The 17,628-nt window shown below is 51.8% G+C and overlaps 1 protein-coding gene across 1 annotated transcript in view; it reads right to left on the reverse strand.

Annotated features, from left to right (window-relative positions):
• Positions 1–1,971: 1,971 nt before the first annotated feature.
• The window catches only part of LOC131206880 (mucin-5AC), a 107,195-nt gene continuing 91,538 nt past the window's right edge, over positions 1,972–17,628 (reverse strand). The window contains exons 11-18 of the mRNA XM_058199469.1: positions 17,364–17,519; positions 17,167–17,300; positions 16,874–17,091; positions 16,590–16,811; positions 16,405–16,529; positions 15,930–16,229; positions 9,005–9,145; positions 1,972–2,696 (exon numbers count right to left, since the gene is read on the reverse strand). Of these exons, the coding sequence (XP_058055452.1) occupies positions 2,572–2,696; positions 9,005–9,145; positions 15,930–16,229; positions 16,405–16,529; positions 16,590–16,811; positions 16,874–17,091; positions 17,167–17,300; positions 17,364–17,519 (1,421 nt within the window). The 3' untranslated portion in view covers positions 1,972–2,571. The remainder of the gene's footprint in view (positions 2,697–9,004; positions 9,146–15,929; positions 16,230–16,404; positions 16,530–16,589; positions 16,812–16,873; positions 17,092–17,166; positions 17,301–17,363; positions 17,520–17,628) is intronic.

Below are 17,628 nucleotides of genomic sequence, written 5' to 3' on the forward strand. Positions count from 1 at the left end.
CAAAAGCGGCACACTGACCGGAAACGGCTCCATCGGAATATTGATTGTGTAGTTTACACGCGTCCGACCGTCAGAGCTTCAATGTTCTTTTCGCGCTTTCGCGTTCGCTATGGAAATTGCGGCGTGCTAATTTGGCGAACCGAATGTAAACGAGTGAACGATTCTATCCGCCAAAGCGCGAAGAGGCGCACATGATGATCCCGGACCATGGATTTTTGGTGGTTCCGCCGCCGAAATTGAAAAGTACTTCATCGTTGTTTACCTCCAGCGAATCGGCGGTCGACTTACCTTTATCGGGAACACTGTCATCTTATTCCCCCTTCGAAGGATGTCTTCGGAATCGAAGGATTACTTACCCGGCCGTGCTCGAATAAGATTTCGGAGAATTCCCCCAGGGGATCTGTTGCTAATTAGTCTCAGCATCGGACTGAGAGGATTAATTAGCAGAACAGGCTGACGAAAGCGCAGTGACTCCCGATCGGAATCGGAGCTCGTCTTTCGGATTGTCCAAGAGTGAGTGACACAAAACAAAACGGGCGCTCTTCTGAGTACTAGTTGTGATTTTTATTTATGCTAACTTTCGATACAAATGTAAGCAAAATCTGAGATACAGTTTTGTTGCCTTTTGGGGGGTGGCGGCTTGGGCTTGGGTTTGTGGTATGCAAAGTGAGAATGAGTTGGTTTTGCGGAAATCCGCAGAGGGTTTATCGGATTGTTTGCTGTCCAGTTCGGAGTGCTGAGCGGAACTCGCCTTCTTGTTTCGTTTGCCCTGTTATCGAATTGAGTTTTGTTTTCCTTGTTAGTTTCGCGGCCATCGCCTGAAAGCGGTTAGGTTCCCCTACACTAGACACCTCTGCGGTCTGCGGACCAGGCCCCAGCCAGAGAATTTGGAGTGCAATAGCATTTCCCTAGCCTTTTTTGGCGTCTTTTAGTTTGCGCATTTTTTTTGCTTCGACTTACGTTAAAGATTAGAAGAGGGGTATTAGTGTGTAGGTTTAGGGGGGGGTCCGCGAATGGAACTGGTTCAAAAACTGATAACTGACACTGACTATTTTACAAAATAAAACCCAAAGTGGGGAACTGGAAGATACTTTCTCGATGATCGAGGTTACTACAAAGGAGGGTGAAACAATAGTAACTAAACTACGGTAGGAGCATCCGCGTTAACAGCGTACTTAACACAATTTAAACAGCCTATCGGTACACAACACATAATATAACACACAAAAACACGTTTCTATAACCTGTGGACAGAACAGCAAAAACGCAGAAAAACGCAGATCTCGTAACTCAAGTGGTTCCAACAAAACAAAAATAAATCAGAAAGTAACTGCAGAAATGGATTACATGAAACAAAAAAATATACAATGCAAAGAAAGAAAGGAAAGAAATTAAAATAGAAGAAAAAACGAGCGAGAAAGAGAGAGACAGGGGAACGCACGCAAGTCTTGCCGGAACACGCGCCTCTAACATACACTCCGTTACAGAATTTGCCTACAACAACTTACAAACTTATCTAACCGCTGTGGCCCGTGTTCGAAGGGGCCCGACTGTCCTGCTTCCCCCGCGCCCGACCAACCCCTTCCGCGGGGGGACACCGGCGAAAGGGAGTTACTCCTTTCCACTTTTCTGATTACTTTTTCTGTGCTTTCGTCCTCGTTCTCGTCCTGCTACATAGCGCACAACAACAAATTGGGAGAGAAGAAATCTCGTTCAAACTAACCGCCTACTGCGCATTCTGCCCTCCTGCGCGCTTGTCTATCACCCGCCAAATGCCATTTGCCAAACTTTCCGTTTTCCATCACGTTCCTATTCTAAATGGTTTTCCGGGTGTTTATGGTTTCGTTTCGATTGAGCTTTTCAATTCGGGTTCCGTTTCATCTTGTAGAGGGTTCTTTCGAAAAAAAAAACACAAAACAATTTGGGGGGTCTGTCGGGAAAACTTCAGACAGAAAAAAAGAGATTGGGACTGGACTGAACCTCTCTATCGACCGCCCGACGAAATCAACTGCGATGCGGTTTCCATAGAAACAAAAAAAAACGGTAGCTGTATGCGTTGTTCTAAGCTCAGAGGAAGGATGGTTAATGATTCGCCCGGATCCGATGATAACAGGTCCGGGAACGGGGTATGGAACTTTCGCCTTGTAAAAACAGTCCACGGTGGCATTTCCCGGCCATCCCGGGCTTCTCGGGCTTGGTTTGTAGATTCCTTAAAATTGTTTCCCCTTTTTTTGTGTGACCATTGTGATGTTCTCCTGCCGAGGGGATTCGCTCGTTTCGACAGACTTTTCCCCAAATTTGCCTACCGCCCGGTACACGGTGGTGTCGGACTCGAGGTTCCGGCTGGCGTACGCAGTGCCGGTAGCCTTCTAGATATTGTCTGCCTTGCCTGCTGCCGCTGCCGCGGTGGGGCTAAATAATTGGGCAGAGATTATTTTGTGTGCGAACCTACCCCCTGGGTTCCCCGCGGTAGCGCTTCTCCGCGCTCGGCTGCTGCTACACGCGCGCATTAGGCCATTCGGACGCCCACAGCCGACTGGCCGGCCGGGCGCGGACTCTCTCTCCTGCTGCTTACTGCTTCTCGAGCGAGTAGTGGCGGGACTTTTTCCAGAAGCTCTTGAAGAAACCCTTCTTCTTCTGCGTCGTGGGGGTCGTGTGCTGCGATGATGGTTGCGGAAAGTTACGCGAATCGGCCCCTGCAATGGAACAGTTGGAATTAATCATTTTTTCACAGAACACAGAAGAGGAAACTGATGGAAAGAGTCAAGGAGTCAACGTCCATAAATCGAAGCAATATATAATTGGGAGTTCGGGTTCGGGGAGCCCCGAGACAGCGCCGACAGCAGATGGAACTCGCCGAGGGCTGAGAGAACGTCAGCACCACGAAGCACAAAGAACAGCTGATAGGTGGCGTCGGATGAACGGCATGGTTTCACGTAGACCAGAGACCAACCCCACCGTCGAGGAGACAGATAAAGGGGCAAGTCACTCCGTCGATCGAAGGCACGTTTTACGTGGCACGGGGGTGTGACAATCACTTCGAGACGTGCAGCACCTGACACGTGTCACGGTGGCCTCGCGTCCATTACAAACGGCGTCCATTGTCGCCAATGCGATATTTATGCAATGGCACCGTGGTGGTGCTGCAATTTCCTTCACCATTCCGCTGACACATTATACCGGATTATGGATGACGGAAATGGAAAAGAACCTGGGTGAAGAAAATCACACCCAGCGAGTGTTCGTAGTCGCCACTACTCCTGCCTGCGTCACCGGAAGCGGATCATCATCAATCACCAGTAGCAAGGGCACGAAACATTCCCATAGGACCTTCCTACATTTTTCCGTTCCTACTCCGTTCCGGTCCGATTCGAACTCCGATAGTGTCGCAATGTGACGTGAACCGGCCGGGTGTGGCAGTCCGTTTCTAGGCCGTTTCCCTCAGACAGTTGGCAGTCTTATATTAATTTTCATTCCCCAAAGTTTGCAGCAAATCGTGTTCTGTATTCAAAACACGAGTCGATTCGATTCGTCGAGTGTTCGAGCGAGACTTTCTTTGCGGGGCCCTGGCAAAGGGGGATGCTGTTGCTGCAGTGCCGTGGGATCCGTGATGGGCTGCGTGCCGGTGGGAAGTGAAATAGACGACGAGCATGCGCGGAGTGTTGCAGAATTCTTGGCCCGACCCGGCGAGAGAGCAATGGGTAAAAACTTATCCGCGTTGGTCTATCGAAGAATTGTCAATTGTAAAAGGGGAGCGTAATTAATAAAAATAATAAAGTACGCCTAAATATAGGCAGCACGCAGCACCGCGCCTTAAGTTAGACAATGGTAGGGATTTTTGGTGAACCATTTTTATTGGATTTTTGTCCAATAAAAAAGGCTCAGAGAACACCAGGAAACCTGATTCGCAGCATGATGTGCTGTGTCATGAACTCCAAGAACCCGGTTAACCCTTGTCATTTGGATTTCCTTTCCTTAGCCTTCCGGGGAGAGGGCACTTCGAGATGAAAATGTTGGAATGAAGAAAAATATCATGACTCACGGTGCCGCTGCCCAATCCAATTACAATCATTCGGTGCAACCAAAAAATGCGTCCCCAATACATCCATTAGCCGGCCATCCGTGTCGCCGTATAGTAACCCGTTACAGGGTGAAACTTTTCCCGGTTCAGTTTTCCGGGTGGTGGCCGCCCAAGTCAAAGGCAAATAAAAAATTTTGAATCAAAATTCACTTCGAGGTCGATTTGGAAAATGCACCAAACACAAAAATGTAGGAATCCGGGGCCGGGCCTCGGTCGCCCAATGAAACCATAAATCGTCCGTTCGGCCCAATTGAGCCCCACCGTGCGTTCGATGTGTGCGTTCTTTTTCTTGCCGTGTTGTTGCCGTGAAGATTTTCCGCCGCCTTTCAAGCCGCGTGGCAACAGGCCACGGTACAGACTGCACTGCGTGCTTTTCAATTGCTGCTATCCGAAAGTGCCCGTGTGGTGGTCTCGCCCCGTCCCGGGGTCTTATGAAGCTTATGAACTCGAACCCCACCGCGAATCATTGAACTCGCTCCGAAAACCGAAGAAAACCCGGTCCCGGCATTTGCTCGCGCGCCCGTGAACCGGAAAAGAAAAGTAATTAAAGAGTTTGGGTTAATTTTTGCCTCCGCCTCGCCGGCTACGATCGAGGAGTTCAGCCCCCAGAGGCCCAGGTTCTTTCGTCTGCCCGAACCTTGTTCGATCGGATTTTATAACGCAGCCATCGGATTGACCGGCACCGGCGGGTAACTGTTTCCGCACGGTCCGGCTCCGGGTATCGTGTCTCTCTCTCTCGCGCAGATCGGATCGACCGCGGAAAAACCTCTCGCCAATTTCCAATTTAAATCTGGCGTTCTGGTCGTCCCCCACTTCATGTTCCCGTGACATCTCACGATGTCCCCAGAGGCGGCGGTGCTGAGCACTTTTTGTTGAGAATCTTGGAAAATTTCGTGGAATGTTTTTCGGGCAGAGTAAGGTAGCCAGAGAGCGAACGAAACAATCGTACTTGAACCTCTTCTTCTCGGCGATACAACAAAAATAAAAAGGGAACATAAAAATTGGGGCCACCACCAACGCATCGCGCCGAGTGTCTTGAGAGTTTACTTTCGTCCTCGCGGTTCGGGGAATTTATTTCGAGAAACGGCCCGCAACAGCGCTTTTGCAATGCGCTCCGTGACACGACACGTGACGGGGCCGCCGGGGCCAGGGCCAGTGCGTGAGTGCAGCGCGCCCAGCACCTATATCTGTGTCAACCGTAGCGCTGCCTCCTACGAAGAAATCATAAATTTATCGCTCTTTCTCCAGCCGCGAGGCCGCTATTTATAGACCGGCCGCTGTCGCCTCTGCGCCGGCGATCGTCGTCCCGAGGACTGCACTTTCGGCCAACGGGTTTCGAGCCGTAAGCCGCAATGACCGCTAGCTGGTCCGCGATAGTTTTAGTAACAAACGAAACACATGTTTCGCAGAAGGAGTGTTTGAATTATGCTTACATCTTCCAATAAAATTATCATCCAAAACCGGGTCGGTTGGTTCGGCGGTTCCGTGCGCAAATGCGCATGCTGCGAAAGTTGGCCATTTTCAGCGGCCACGACGAGAGTCCCCCTGGCAGGGCGGATGCAACAGCGAATTTAATTGGGTGCAAGGAAAATCCAACACAAAAAAAAACGATGAGTGAACCAAACCAAATGAGATTTTCTTGTGCACCGTTACGTGTGTCACCCCGGTCTCAGTACGGGAAAGGGGGCGGGAAAAAAGTGGGAACCACCGACGGCATGAATTTTCGTTGGACACCCACTCGTGGTGGGCCACCTATGTCGCTGGCAAAAGGTGTCGGCCAGACCAGAAAAATCATTAGGAAAATTGGAACCAAGCCGTGGGTGGCCAAAGTTGGGAAAATTCTGAACGCAGTTTTCCGAATGCGCCTGGTGGGGTCGAGACCGAGTCCGACGGGCAAACGAGGCCCGAAACACATGTTAGAGGGAACGCGGGTCCCGTGAGTGTACGTGACTCATCTGCTGCGCCACCGACTGGTGTTGGTGGTGGCCGTTGTGGGGCTATGCTCTATGTTTCGGGCCGGGAAGCGAGACTGCGGCAGCATATGGCCACGCGTCTCGCGCATTCTTTACTGCGCGCCGAGAAGATCTCTTCCGGCAACCGGGAAAACCGTGTGACTCTTACGCGGCTGCGAAAGTGAACGCCCCGACGTCGATGGCTCTCGCAAGAATTATGGAGAGAAATTAGCATAATGTTGCCCAATCGAAAAAGTTGTCTAACGCAAGGGCCTTCTCTTCTTGATAACCTAACCTGGGCCGATGTGTATATCTTCATCATGGCAAAAAAAAACAATTCTCCATGCTCCGAGGCCACGATCGTGTCCGGGTGTCAAGTGCCACTGAACTCGAATGACCTCCGGTTCGGCTGATGAATCCTTCCCATGGCAATGTGGGTGACTCTTGGGCTGTGGTGTGAAGGTCCCGAAAACTTTACCTTTCACACCCGGAGACCCGGAGTTGCGGGGTATTTCTGGGTGCGGCCCCAACAGCAGAGGTCGAGCGAAAAAGGACGAGGACGACGAACTGGAAACTAGCGACTCTCGGGGCAGCATCCACCGGGGAGTCCTTCCCCGTTTCGTATCGATCGCAGCAGCGCTCTCCACTGCAATGTGCCGCGATTGCAAAAAGCCAATGGCTTCCGAATGTGCGAACCCGACTCCCGACTCCCGACTTGGAGAGGGCGTTTTATGTACTAGAGCCACCATTCAATGCCAGTTCGCCGGCCGGCCGGTCTACTGTCCCGACGAGTGCAGAGTGCACATAGTAGCAGCGAACGGTCCATGTGCTCTGCGGCCAGCAGTGGCACTGAACACATAACCCCGGACCGATGGTGACGGAGACCGGTTACCGTAGACCACTCTGGAGCAGCAGACACATAAACACACCTCGGCGAAAATCGTGCCGTGCCGTGCCAGACGGTGGTGTCTGTGTGGGTGTGTGCGTGGACCTCGGAGAATGGCCGACTCAAACACACACAGGACCAGGACCAAGGACGACGACTCGGCGACGACTGGCAACACTGGCTGCATGCTACTAATACCGAGGTTGGGATTTCCGGTGCCCGGGGATGCATCCTTGCGCCATCCGGTCCTTCGGCCACCCGTTGCACCCGACGCTGAGAGTTCGGTCGGTTCATTGTCTCGTTTTGACGGTTATGTGTCGTGGCGGCATCAGGACAATAAAACTGCATCGCCGGCGAACACTCCAGAAACTCCAACTCCAGCGCTGACAGCAGCAGTCCGGGAGTTATGGTGAATAAAATTCTTATCTTCTCGGGTTATTGGAAAATGGCAGAAATATGTTTACACGAACCCGGTCCTCGATGTGTTCCGGTTCGTTATGCCCTCTTGAAAGCGTCAGGCATACCCGGGCAAAACACTCTAGAATTCTGGCTTTTATGAGGGAGTGATAAACCCATTTTTTTAGCAGAATGCTCCTAAGCCGTCGTTTCCGGAAAACAAACTATTCCGGGCAGGGACAAGACATTTTAAATTGCACCCGAAAGTTGGACACATTTTGATCGTAGAACGATTCCCAGCTGAAGTTCCGCGCCAAACGATCACGCCCAGGGTCTCGAGGGTAAGACCGATAAGACCCGGGTTGGGAAACGAAAAAAGCGGGACCGAATCGGAACGAAATGCGAGCCGAGCCGGCTGCGATAGGCCGGTCCGAAGAATTGCCGTCACCGTTGTTCGTCGTGATTCACGCTCCTCAGACCGCGGAACGGCGAAATAATCGAACGGCGGAACCGTGCTGATAAGATACGGTGGCGATGGTGGCTGGCTATGGGATGGTCATACGGTGTGGTTTGGCTGAATCCAGAAATAACGCGTGACGGGGCTTGCGGCCCCCGGCCATCGATTGGCAACACATCTTTCAACACACTTATTCGCGAGTGACAGAATCAACCGCCATCAGCAGCGGGAGAGGACCGCGAGTGAAGTGAATCAGAATGTCCGGCAAACCACTTGCACTTTCCTTCTTTCTGCCGTTCCGGGTGGAAAGGACAATCACAATGGCAGATTGCGCTAAAATAATGTGTGCGCGATAAACGAAGTTTGGGTGTTTCACCGGAAGGGAAGTGTCGCAAGCTAATTTGAAGCATCTTATCTGCCACCGATTCCCCCGGGCTGGGAATGTCGTAAAAATAAATTCAAACAAGTCCAGTCCAGTTGGATTACCAGAGCGGAAGCAGAGAAGAGGGCGTAATGATGCTTGTAGTAATCTGGTCAATGTATTAGGGGCACATTTAAGTTTCAAGACATTTTGATGGGTTTGGGTTTATGTTAGAAAGAAATAGTTTTTCTGTATCAATGTAATGCAATGATGCAATGCTATGATTGCAATGTAATGTGTAATGTAATTGATGTTGATTGTAATTTAAGGATAAGGATCATCAGAATGCGCACAATGCTCGCCTCTTTAATATCTAATCTCACTGTTGTCAACTAAGCACCTCGTTGACACTGATTTAAAAAAATAAATGGGTAAATAAATATAGCTGCGAATTGACTGTGATAAAGATCCGAAACTCTCAGCTGATTCCACCAAAGCCTTTCGGAACATCCCTTAATTTCGAGCGAGAATTAGCCGTCATGAAGAGCGATCTCCTTCTTTTGTACAGTTTGGATCCAACAACAGCAAATGAGAATAAAAAATTAAAAATAAGATATTTTACGAAAGCGTCGAACGAGTTACAACTAAACTTTCTGTAATTTTTAACGTCAAGCGTTAAATTGAGCGTTACGCTCGATGGGGGTTTCAATCAAATCCAAACACAAACGTGCTCAGTGTCCACGTAATTTCAACATCAAAACTAATAAATAATCATGAGCTCACGGACGGTGAAACGAGAGTCATTCACCAGTCCACCCAGTGGAGGAAGAGCGAAATCAGAAAGTTACATAGAACATCGTTGGCCACTCACCATCGGAACCGGGTGATCGTTGCAGGAAGCCAGATGACGAATCACGGTGATGCTGCTGTTGGTGCTGCTGCTGCTGCGGATGCTGATGGTGGTGTTGTTCCCTTTCCTTTTTCGATTCCTTTTCCTTTGTTCCGGAGTTTCCTGTTTCCGTTCGATCGGCGTGTGTGCGTGATGGGGATGTTCCGGAAGCCGACACGTCGTCGAAGAAGCATCACCAATGGAAAGAAGAGAACCATGGACCAAAGGAGCCACAGCGCAAAGCGTTCGGGTGATTAGTTTGGGTGGAACTGCGCGAAACTGCGGCTGCGTATCTACGACCGGGGAAATGGGTGGTTTTTGGTGGGTGAGGGTGAAACCATGGGTGGTGGTGGTGGGTGGTGTTGTTCCGGAAGTGATAGGGCTCGGTGGGCTATATCCGCCGTTCGTAATGAGTGCGCCATAAGTGATAAATAAAAAGGAAAAACATGAGCCCACGGACAGAGAAACCGGGCGGGAGTTAAGCGAGTTGCTACGGAGGAGAAGGTTACATATCAACCAGCTAATGTGGAGGGTGGTGAAAGGTTGTGGCTGTGTGCGGGGGTTGGGTTTGCGATTGGTATTTAGTACACACTGATAACACCCCGGAGGGCAGATAGCGGTGGTTGCCAAATGCTTAAGCAAAGTGCATTCGGCCACCGAAACTTATCTCGTGGAACTCGGAAGAACTTTGAACCGACCGGCTGTCAATCACTGAACTGGCGGCTGCGGGGTCCATCAACGAAACGCATCTCAAACGCAGGCTAATTTTTTACGACTTGCACCGGCGGTGCATTCGCTTATCGTTGTGGCCGTTCTTTGTTCGAGTACTGCCTTTCGACGGAGACCATCATCAGTGCAGAGGCAGACTTCGTCGTCCTTGTTGGCCTCGTTCGATAACGTCGCAATGGAGAGGAGATTACAGACTACGAATGGCGTCTTTTTCAGCCCAATTCTGGCAATCCCCGAAAAGACCTGTCCCTTGTTGCGGACATTCAACATATGTCCGGGCGGGCACTTGTAGCTCACCGAAAGCACAATAAATGTGTTCCGGGGTTTTTATGGGTCGTGCCCTCCGGCTTGGTTGCGTATTTGCCAAGTAGAACGGCGCAGTGTCTCATTTCGGAGGCACTTGGAGTCCTGTGTGCCATTATCCGCATCGACTGGTAATGGTAAAGGCGTGGCAAACAAGGCTGTCGCCCAGACCGTTTGTTTATAGGTCTGCGTGTTGTGTATAGTTGGATCCATTTTTTTACGAGCCGGGAATGGGCCATGTTGTTGGCCATGCCATAACCGCACCTAAAATAATATCTTAAACACGATATGCGAATTTGTGGAAGTTTCCAGAGATTGAATGAACCATACACTCACCGGCGCGCCTCATTAATAAGAGATTTTGTGAATAAATGATGCCAACGATGAGTGGGCCCCTCTCTTAATGGGCCTCGTTTCCTCCCTTAAAGAGCTACTTTTCGCGTTTCTGGGAACGGGGTTACGAGAATCCAGAAGTTGGTGGCCACAAGGACCGTCGCCAGCAGCATGGGCACGAAATTATCGGAATAAATTGCGGTTGGTGTGGCGGCCAACTTCTTCCGGCATCCGAAAGTATCCCTTCCCGAAGGCAGCGCCTATGTAGCGGCAGAATGTTGAACAAGAAACAAATGGCGGGAGGCTGGGTCGTGAAAAGGACTTTCCACTAACCAGCCCATGAACGACGTTTTGGGCCGAGGCCGATCAACACCACACTCCGTGCCCCGGGACCTGTAGCTGGAGTGTGCCGAGCCGCCCCGACAAGCACTTGACGGAGGCTCACATTACGCGGATTGGATCCTGTTGATTGAATCACCGTTCGCCTGCCCGGGAAGGATATAGATTTAATGGACACCGCACCGCACACAGCCGAATGTCTGATGAGGCCACGCAACAGTGTGCCGGGCATGAAGTAGTAGTAAGCCGGAAGGAACCATTGGCCACGTTGGCCCCGGCGGTTCATCTCATTTCCATTTCTGTTGGCTGCACGTGCAGAAAGGTCCGCGCGGGTGTGTGTCTGCCGTGTAGTGTGCACACATACACACCTAAAGCAAGATCCAAAGAGATGATTGGCAGCGAGGGATGCTGTCCTAGTCCGCGGGGCAGATTCTATGCGCGCGCGCATGAAAAAGGGCGCTTTGCAACGTTTTGCGAAATGCAGCAGGAGCAAAGAAACCGGAACCGACCGAGGCTATCAACTCCCATCATCATCGGTTGCCATCGTCTAATGCCAGGGAATATTGCTGAAAGATGATTGTTCTCCATGGCGTTAATCCCTTCGAGGCCGCTCGTCGCACCAACACCAACACACTCGAACCGGCGGCGCCGACCGGGGCCGTGAACAAAGGAAGGCTTCGGTTCGATTCGCACTCACAGGTCCTTCGGGCCCGTCACAGACCAATACAAAGGCGCAGAGAGCGAGCGAGAGAGAGAGAGAGTGCGGCATCCGGGTGGCGGTAACGGGATGCGGAACTGAAATGGGACCGCAAGTTGGCGTTTTCCACACGCGTCACCGGGAAAGCTATCGGACCGCCCCGTCCCGCTCCTGTTGCTGACTCATATCCTGTTCCGGGGCCCCCATTTTCCCGGTCTGAGCAGAAATACAAAGTAGCATTCAAGGGGCTGGGCCTTCTTAATATCCTCGTAAAAGTGGCAATCTAAAAAAAAGGCAATAAGAAGTTAAAAGTAAGCCAGCGAATAAACAATGTCGGCATATCGGGCGGGATCGGGTTGTGAATGAGCGACGAACGAAAAAAACCGTGTCCTTTCGAATCCAACCGCAGGAAAAGCTGTACACGTGCCCGGTGCGCGTGTGTTTGTGAGCTGCGGTCTCGTCCTCGGGTCACTAACACACACCGGGACGACTGCAGGATCTACCGGCCCGTATGGTTCACCAATACACGGCCCGTCACAGGACACGCAGCACAGCCATTGACCGATGGGAAATGTGGCCGGTCTTTCTCTCTCTCGCTCGCTCGGTCTACAATTCTTCGAATGCTGCTGTCTTTGTGTCTGTATGCCGAAATGAAAATCGATAATCTGCCACCCATAAACCCAGGACCCATGCGTGTGTACGTTAATGTTGATATCATGACGCGCGTGACGCCATGTGTTTCGCTCGATACCACACCGCTGTGCGAAACGGCATTTCCGGCCGGTTCGGGTGGCTCACGGAAACACTCACAGAGCGCTCACTCGAAGGCTGAAGTCACCAACACCAACAGCCGAGCCGGTGCCGCCAGCCCTGGAAACCTCAGCAATCCCGGGAACCCCCCGCGGAAAAACGAATGTCGGCGAAGACGCCGATTTTCTTTGTTTTCATCTTCGAGCGACGGGGAGCGATGGCCACCACCCAAGAGTGGCCGCCCAATGGGAAAGTCGGCGTCGAAACATTACGCGAAATCCTATCATCCGACTCCAGCCCGGTTCCCGGGGGTAGATTTTCGCACCGGTCCGGCCGCTAATGCCCCGATGGACCACATTGATAATGGTGGAAATTAACGGGAACCGTACGCGGGGGGACACTTTTCCGGGTGCTTATCCTAAACAACACCCAGGCTTATTGGGTGTAGACGATTAAGGGAACGCACCGAGATCATCGAGAGATTGGGCAGATTGCCGAGCTGCCGTTGAGTGTCTATGTGTGTGCCAGAATTGGCAGAATAGGGAAATTTCCGGTTTCCATTCCCAGTGCCGCAGGTGAACCACCGCATCAGAAACAGAAATGGGCCACTTAATATGGATTCCACGAAAGCGAGGGCCGCAAAGTTCTACAGAGAAGTAATACGTTTTTCTGTCAATAGAGGATTAAATTTAATTATCCTTTTGCGACCTTCGGAACGGGAAAGAAGCTGTGGCGCATGTCCTGTCTATCAGGGGGAACTTTCTAGTTATTTTACAAGAATTGTTTGCTATACATTTAAGTTATTTGAGTTATTGCAAAACAACCTTTCGGTGCTTCACCGGGCAGTCAAACTCGAATCGCTCCGATATTGAAACACACGCTACTCCGGCCGTGAATGGATTACGACGGAATGGCGTGCCCCTATACCGTAATGGACTGGCCTCTGTTGGTCAGCTCTGGCTCAGGCACCAGGACATTAGGTTGTTTATTTTACGACCTAGGGCGCTTGTGGATGAGTGCGTAGAAAGTTGCCACCATGAATCGTAACGAATTAATGAGGCAAAGTTTTCCCACCATACACAAATACACACGCAAATGCTGGTCCTTTAAGGTGGTCCTAAGAAAAAACTCAAGGCGAACAATTATGGAAACTTCTCGGCACTGATTTGTGGCCGGAGCTCCGTTCCGTAGAAGGGCGTTTAATTGGCAATCGGTCATCGGTCGCATCGGTGCAGTAGATAAGCAATTCCGCCGTGAATTTGAACGTCCGTGGTCCGAAATGCACCGATAAAGGCTAAATGCAATTCGTGACCGGAGAAGCGCCATTTTATTAAGATTGGAGCTGAATAAAGAATTGGTCACGACACTTTGAAACGATTGTCCGCACGACGGCCCCCGGAGGATATTCGGTGGTGATGAGGTGTTGGGTCCCAAAATGGCATTATCCATATTTATGACACAGTTTTGCACAGAAAAGCGAAATGGCCGATGGCCTGTGCGATAGCCACCCGGATGTTAGCCTGTGTGGCCAACAGAATACACGCAGAACAACAAGATTCGCGCGGCGTGACCTTCGGCGCAACATTCGCTGGCAAACATCTGGGGCCACGATGGAACCACTGGTGTTCCCGGTCTCAAAATGGAACATCCCAACATCGAGCGGGAATTGTTTATTGCAAACCCACCCGGGATCGGTGCCATACATTTGCGCCAACGGGGGACGCTAATATTTGGAAGAAAATCCACGCTTCCACGATTTTCGGAAAGAGGACCGCAAGAGATCGGGGCAAAGCGGCACTGTAGCCGGTCGCCGGTCGCAAGATTGAGGTCATGTCCGCCCGTATGTGAAACGAAGCGCGAGCGACCGATGAGTGGACGCGAATTCGTCGGCCCCGCGGTCAACGTTGGTGCGCGCACCCGATGACGTCATGGTGCAGCGGTCCGTTACTCGATCGCGTTGGCTGGAACGATAAGTTTATAGAATTAAACCGTAACGAACGCGAAAGAGAGAAAGACTAAACGGAACGTAATCTGTTGGAGTGGCAGATTCCATTTTTTCCATCACAAAACATTTGATGGCTAATGACGTGAGCATCGAGCAGGAGAAGAAGATAAAACTCCAGCACTAAAAAAAAAACAGCGGATAAGGAACAGGGCCAGGGACTTCCGCCGTTCGCCTAATCAAGCCTCGCAAGCGACCAATTTCCTGCTGCTGTTGCTGGCAGCATGCTGGCGTAGGGTAGAGCACAGAACCCCTTATAAGAACCAACCCGGTCGTGTGTGCGCTCGTGGCCTGCGCCATGTGATTTCCCGTTTTTGTCCCACCAGAGTTGCCAGCGGAATATCAATGCCGCCATGATTCACTTCGTCGGTGCACAAAATGTTATTATGCAGATATACGATAACAGTCAGCGATTTTGCGTTTTCGTCCACACAGAAGGACTTACGAGAGACTAGACTGTGCCGCATAAGACATGGCCACCCAGAAGGGAGGGATTAAAAGTGATGAAATACTCGATAGTCTCCTGAGCGATATAGCTAAGATAAGGGCAAGGCTGTCAGATTAAGATAAACCGTGTCAGGTGCATCGAACACCCGGCCGACCGGCAGGTTAATCTAATCAACGAAACGAACCAAACGGGCGGCTTAATGTGATCAGTGCTGGCGGAGTGCTAAGCGATCGTCACGCTCTAGTGTCGGTCGATCGAAGCGGATCGAAGTGGGACGCACACATGTGACACTGTCGTGCCTGTCGATGGTAATGCGGGCAAAAGATTGGACCAAAATTGATTGAATTACGCACGCACGCCGGAGAGGCCAACCGGCATAATCGGGGTGTTGCGATCGGCCGTTGGGGCGGTGAAAATATGCTCACAAATCCGTTAGGCGCGCCTTCGCTAGTTCGCGGTCGTTCCCTTTCCGTCACGTTCCGTCGCAGCGTGGGGCGCGCATGTGTGTTAGGCTTCGTTTGGCTTTTATCGACAAAGTGTTGACTTAAGCCGGCTAATTAGTTCAGCTACGCCGTTTAGGTGCGGTTAAAAAGTGAGTCAGTAATTTGGTGCTGGTGATACGCAGGTGGTGTGCGGATGTGCGATTGGGTAACACATACAGCAACGAGTTGCAGTTCTAATGGTTAGCAGCGGTTTGTGGTGGGTTATTAATATTGCTATGTGGGATGGGTGGATAAGTGCGATAAATGTGCGACAATGAGCATTTTTAACAAGTCTTCTCGATGCAGCCCGGAACGATGACGCGGATCTGTCTTGCGGCGCTGCTCTCTCTCTATATCCTAACGAAACCGGTCGAGAGAAACTGGGCGCGAGATTGGCCGCGTTTTACAAGGTCTTTCGATAAATCAACCACGGCGCAAACTAGGCATCGGCAAGCGGAAAGAGAAACCCAAAACGAAAGTAAAAACGACACGGAATGAGGATGAATCATAAACCGGGTGTTGTCGGCGGCACAACACGTGCAACGCGAACTGACAGTTGGTAGCAAACGGGCGAGCTTGGACGATTGGGTTTGCATACAACAGGGAGAACGCGTGCGAACGACGGCGGCAGGGTTGCCAACCCCGAGCAGGATGTTTAACGGTTTTCCGGTTGAATGAGGAACGCGCGGTTAATGAAAACGAAACGCGACCACGTGACGTTACGCGAAACGGGAACCCGGCGGAAGGAGTGAGGAGAATGCCCGGTTTCGACGGTCTTACGGTCTGGCGGACCGTGTCCGTGGTCGTGCGTGGGTACCCCGTACCTTTGCGAATGAGCAAACTAGTGACGCGGCGCAGCGCTTCACGCGGTGACTTGTTGAAAAATTTGGGTGTGAGATTTGGTGGTAGGGTGAGCGGTTTGCGGCTACCCGTACCCGCTGCTTCCCAGGCGCGCAGCGATCCCTGCGGGTGCAGCCGGTCCAGGTTCTCGGTCGAGGCCGGTCGCGGGTTACGCTGCTTCGGATACCAGCCCCGGGCGGGCCCGCCGGCCAACCGCAGCATCTCCCCGTTGGCCAGCGCCTGGCTGATGCTACGCTGCCGATTGCCGATCGTGGTCGACGCACCTGCCGGAGAGCGGTGGAACAACAACAACGGAACAGAAAGCGTTACGATATGGGCGAATGAATTAGTAGGCTCCTCCCGTCACCATCGTGTGATCGAGTGTTGTTAGTGACAACGCGAAGTGCAGTGTGACTTAATGACTGGGTTTTAATGGCCGGCTGGCTGGCGGATACATACTGATACCGACGACGGACGATCCTAGACTGCCGGTGGTGGAGTTGGTTCTTGGGGCGGTCCGGCTGCCGCTGCCGTGTGGCGGAACTTCAGGCGCCCGCCGATGCGGTGTCCGCGGTATGTCACAGCTAAGGAAGGCGAAAAACCATCAGCTGCCGGGTTTCCTCCTTTTCGGTTTTTGGGCTTACCCTCGGGCGAAAATGGGTGTCTCCGGTAGACTGCAGGATGTTTGCAGCGATCGCTCTTCGCGTGGACTCTGCGCCGTACGCTTCTGGTAGCCACCGGTGATGACCCTTCGTCGCGAGTTGCATCCGGGCAAATCGGGAGGAAGTGTGCCGGGGGCGTGCGGGGACGTCGAGGAACCGAACGAACCGTTTCGGTACGATTTACTAAACCCGGCGTCCATCGATCTACGGAAGAAGCGGGAGCGTTAGAAACCGGGCGTGGGAAAGATGTACGGCATCGGATTTACCTTGTTTTAAGCGTATTTATCGAGGGTCCACGATGGGGCGGAATCGCCGGCGGATGCTCGTCCCGATAGCCGTGGAGCGCGGAGTCGTGTTTGCCGGTGCCATTGTTGCTCCCGTTCGGTCGGGTGCGCGAGCTGATACGTATACCGTGCATCTGGTGCAGGATCTCCGGCTCTTCCGTCGGTGATGGCGGTAAGGGTGGGAACTCATCACTGTCCTGCTGGAGGATAAGCCGAAAAACAAACGAAACTTAATACCGCAACGCCAACGGTGAAAAGAACGTGTGCCTACTAACCGGTTCCGGGCTGGTAGATGGTGGCGATGGTGGCAGCGGTCCGAGGCCTGCCTGGGAGAGAAGCATTTCTTTGGCACTTTCTGATTTATGAACACCTAGACGAAAACCTAGTGGACGTCTTGCTGGAGGTATGTCTGCAACGAGAGGGTCGAGGATTAAATTGAAGTCAAATCTCATCGAGCTCGTTTGAAACTTACCGGCTACTCTAGCAACGGATATATCACCACGTAGTAAAGCACTAATGTTATCCTCGATCTTACGCAGCGGGACACCACGTTGCGTGTCGCTGTCCACCTCCTCGTCCTCCTCGATCGGGGGCGCCAGTTCGCGACGCGGCGTCGACAGGCCGTCGGCTGTGAAGTAGGAACCCAGGTTAGTGTGTGCAAGTTAGTTGCGTGCTTGCGTGCAATTCAAGCTGGGTAGTCGTACAAGTTGCTAGCAAACTTGTGTGCCGTGCTTCTT

Source organism: Anopheles bellator, chromosome 2 (assembly GCF_943735745.2).
Source record: "Anopheles bellator chromosome 2, idAnoBellAS_SP24_06.2, whole genome shotgun sequence".
NCBI classification, from domain to species: Eukaryota; Metazoa; Arthropoda; class Insecta; order Diptera; family Culicidae; genus Anopheles; species Anopheles bellator.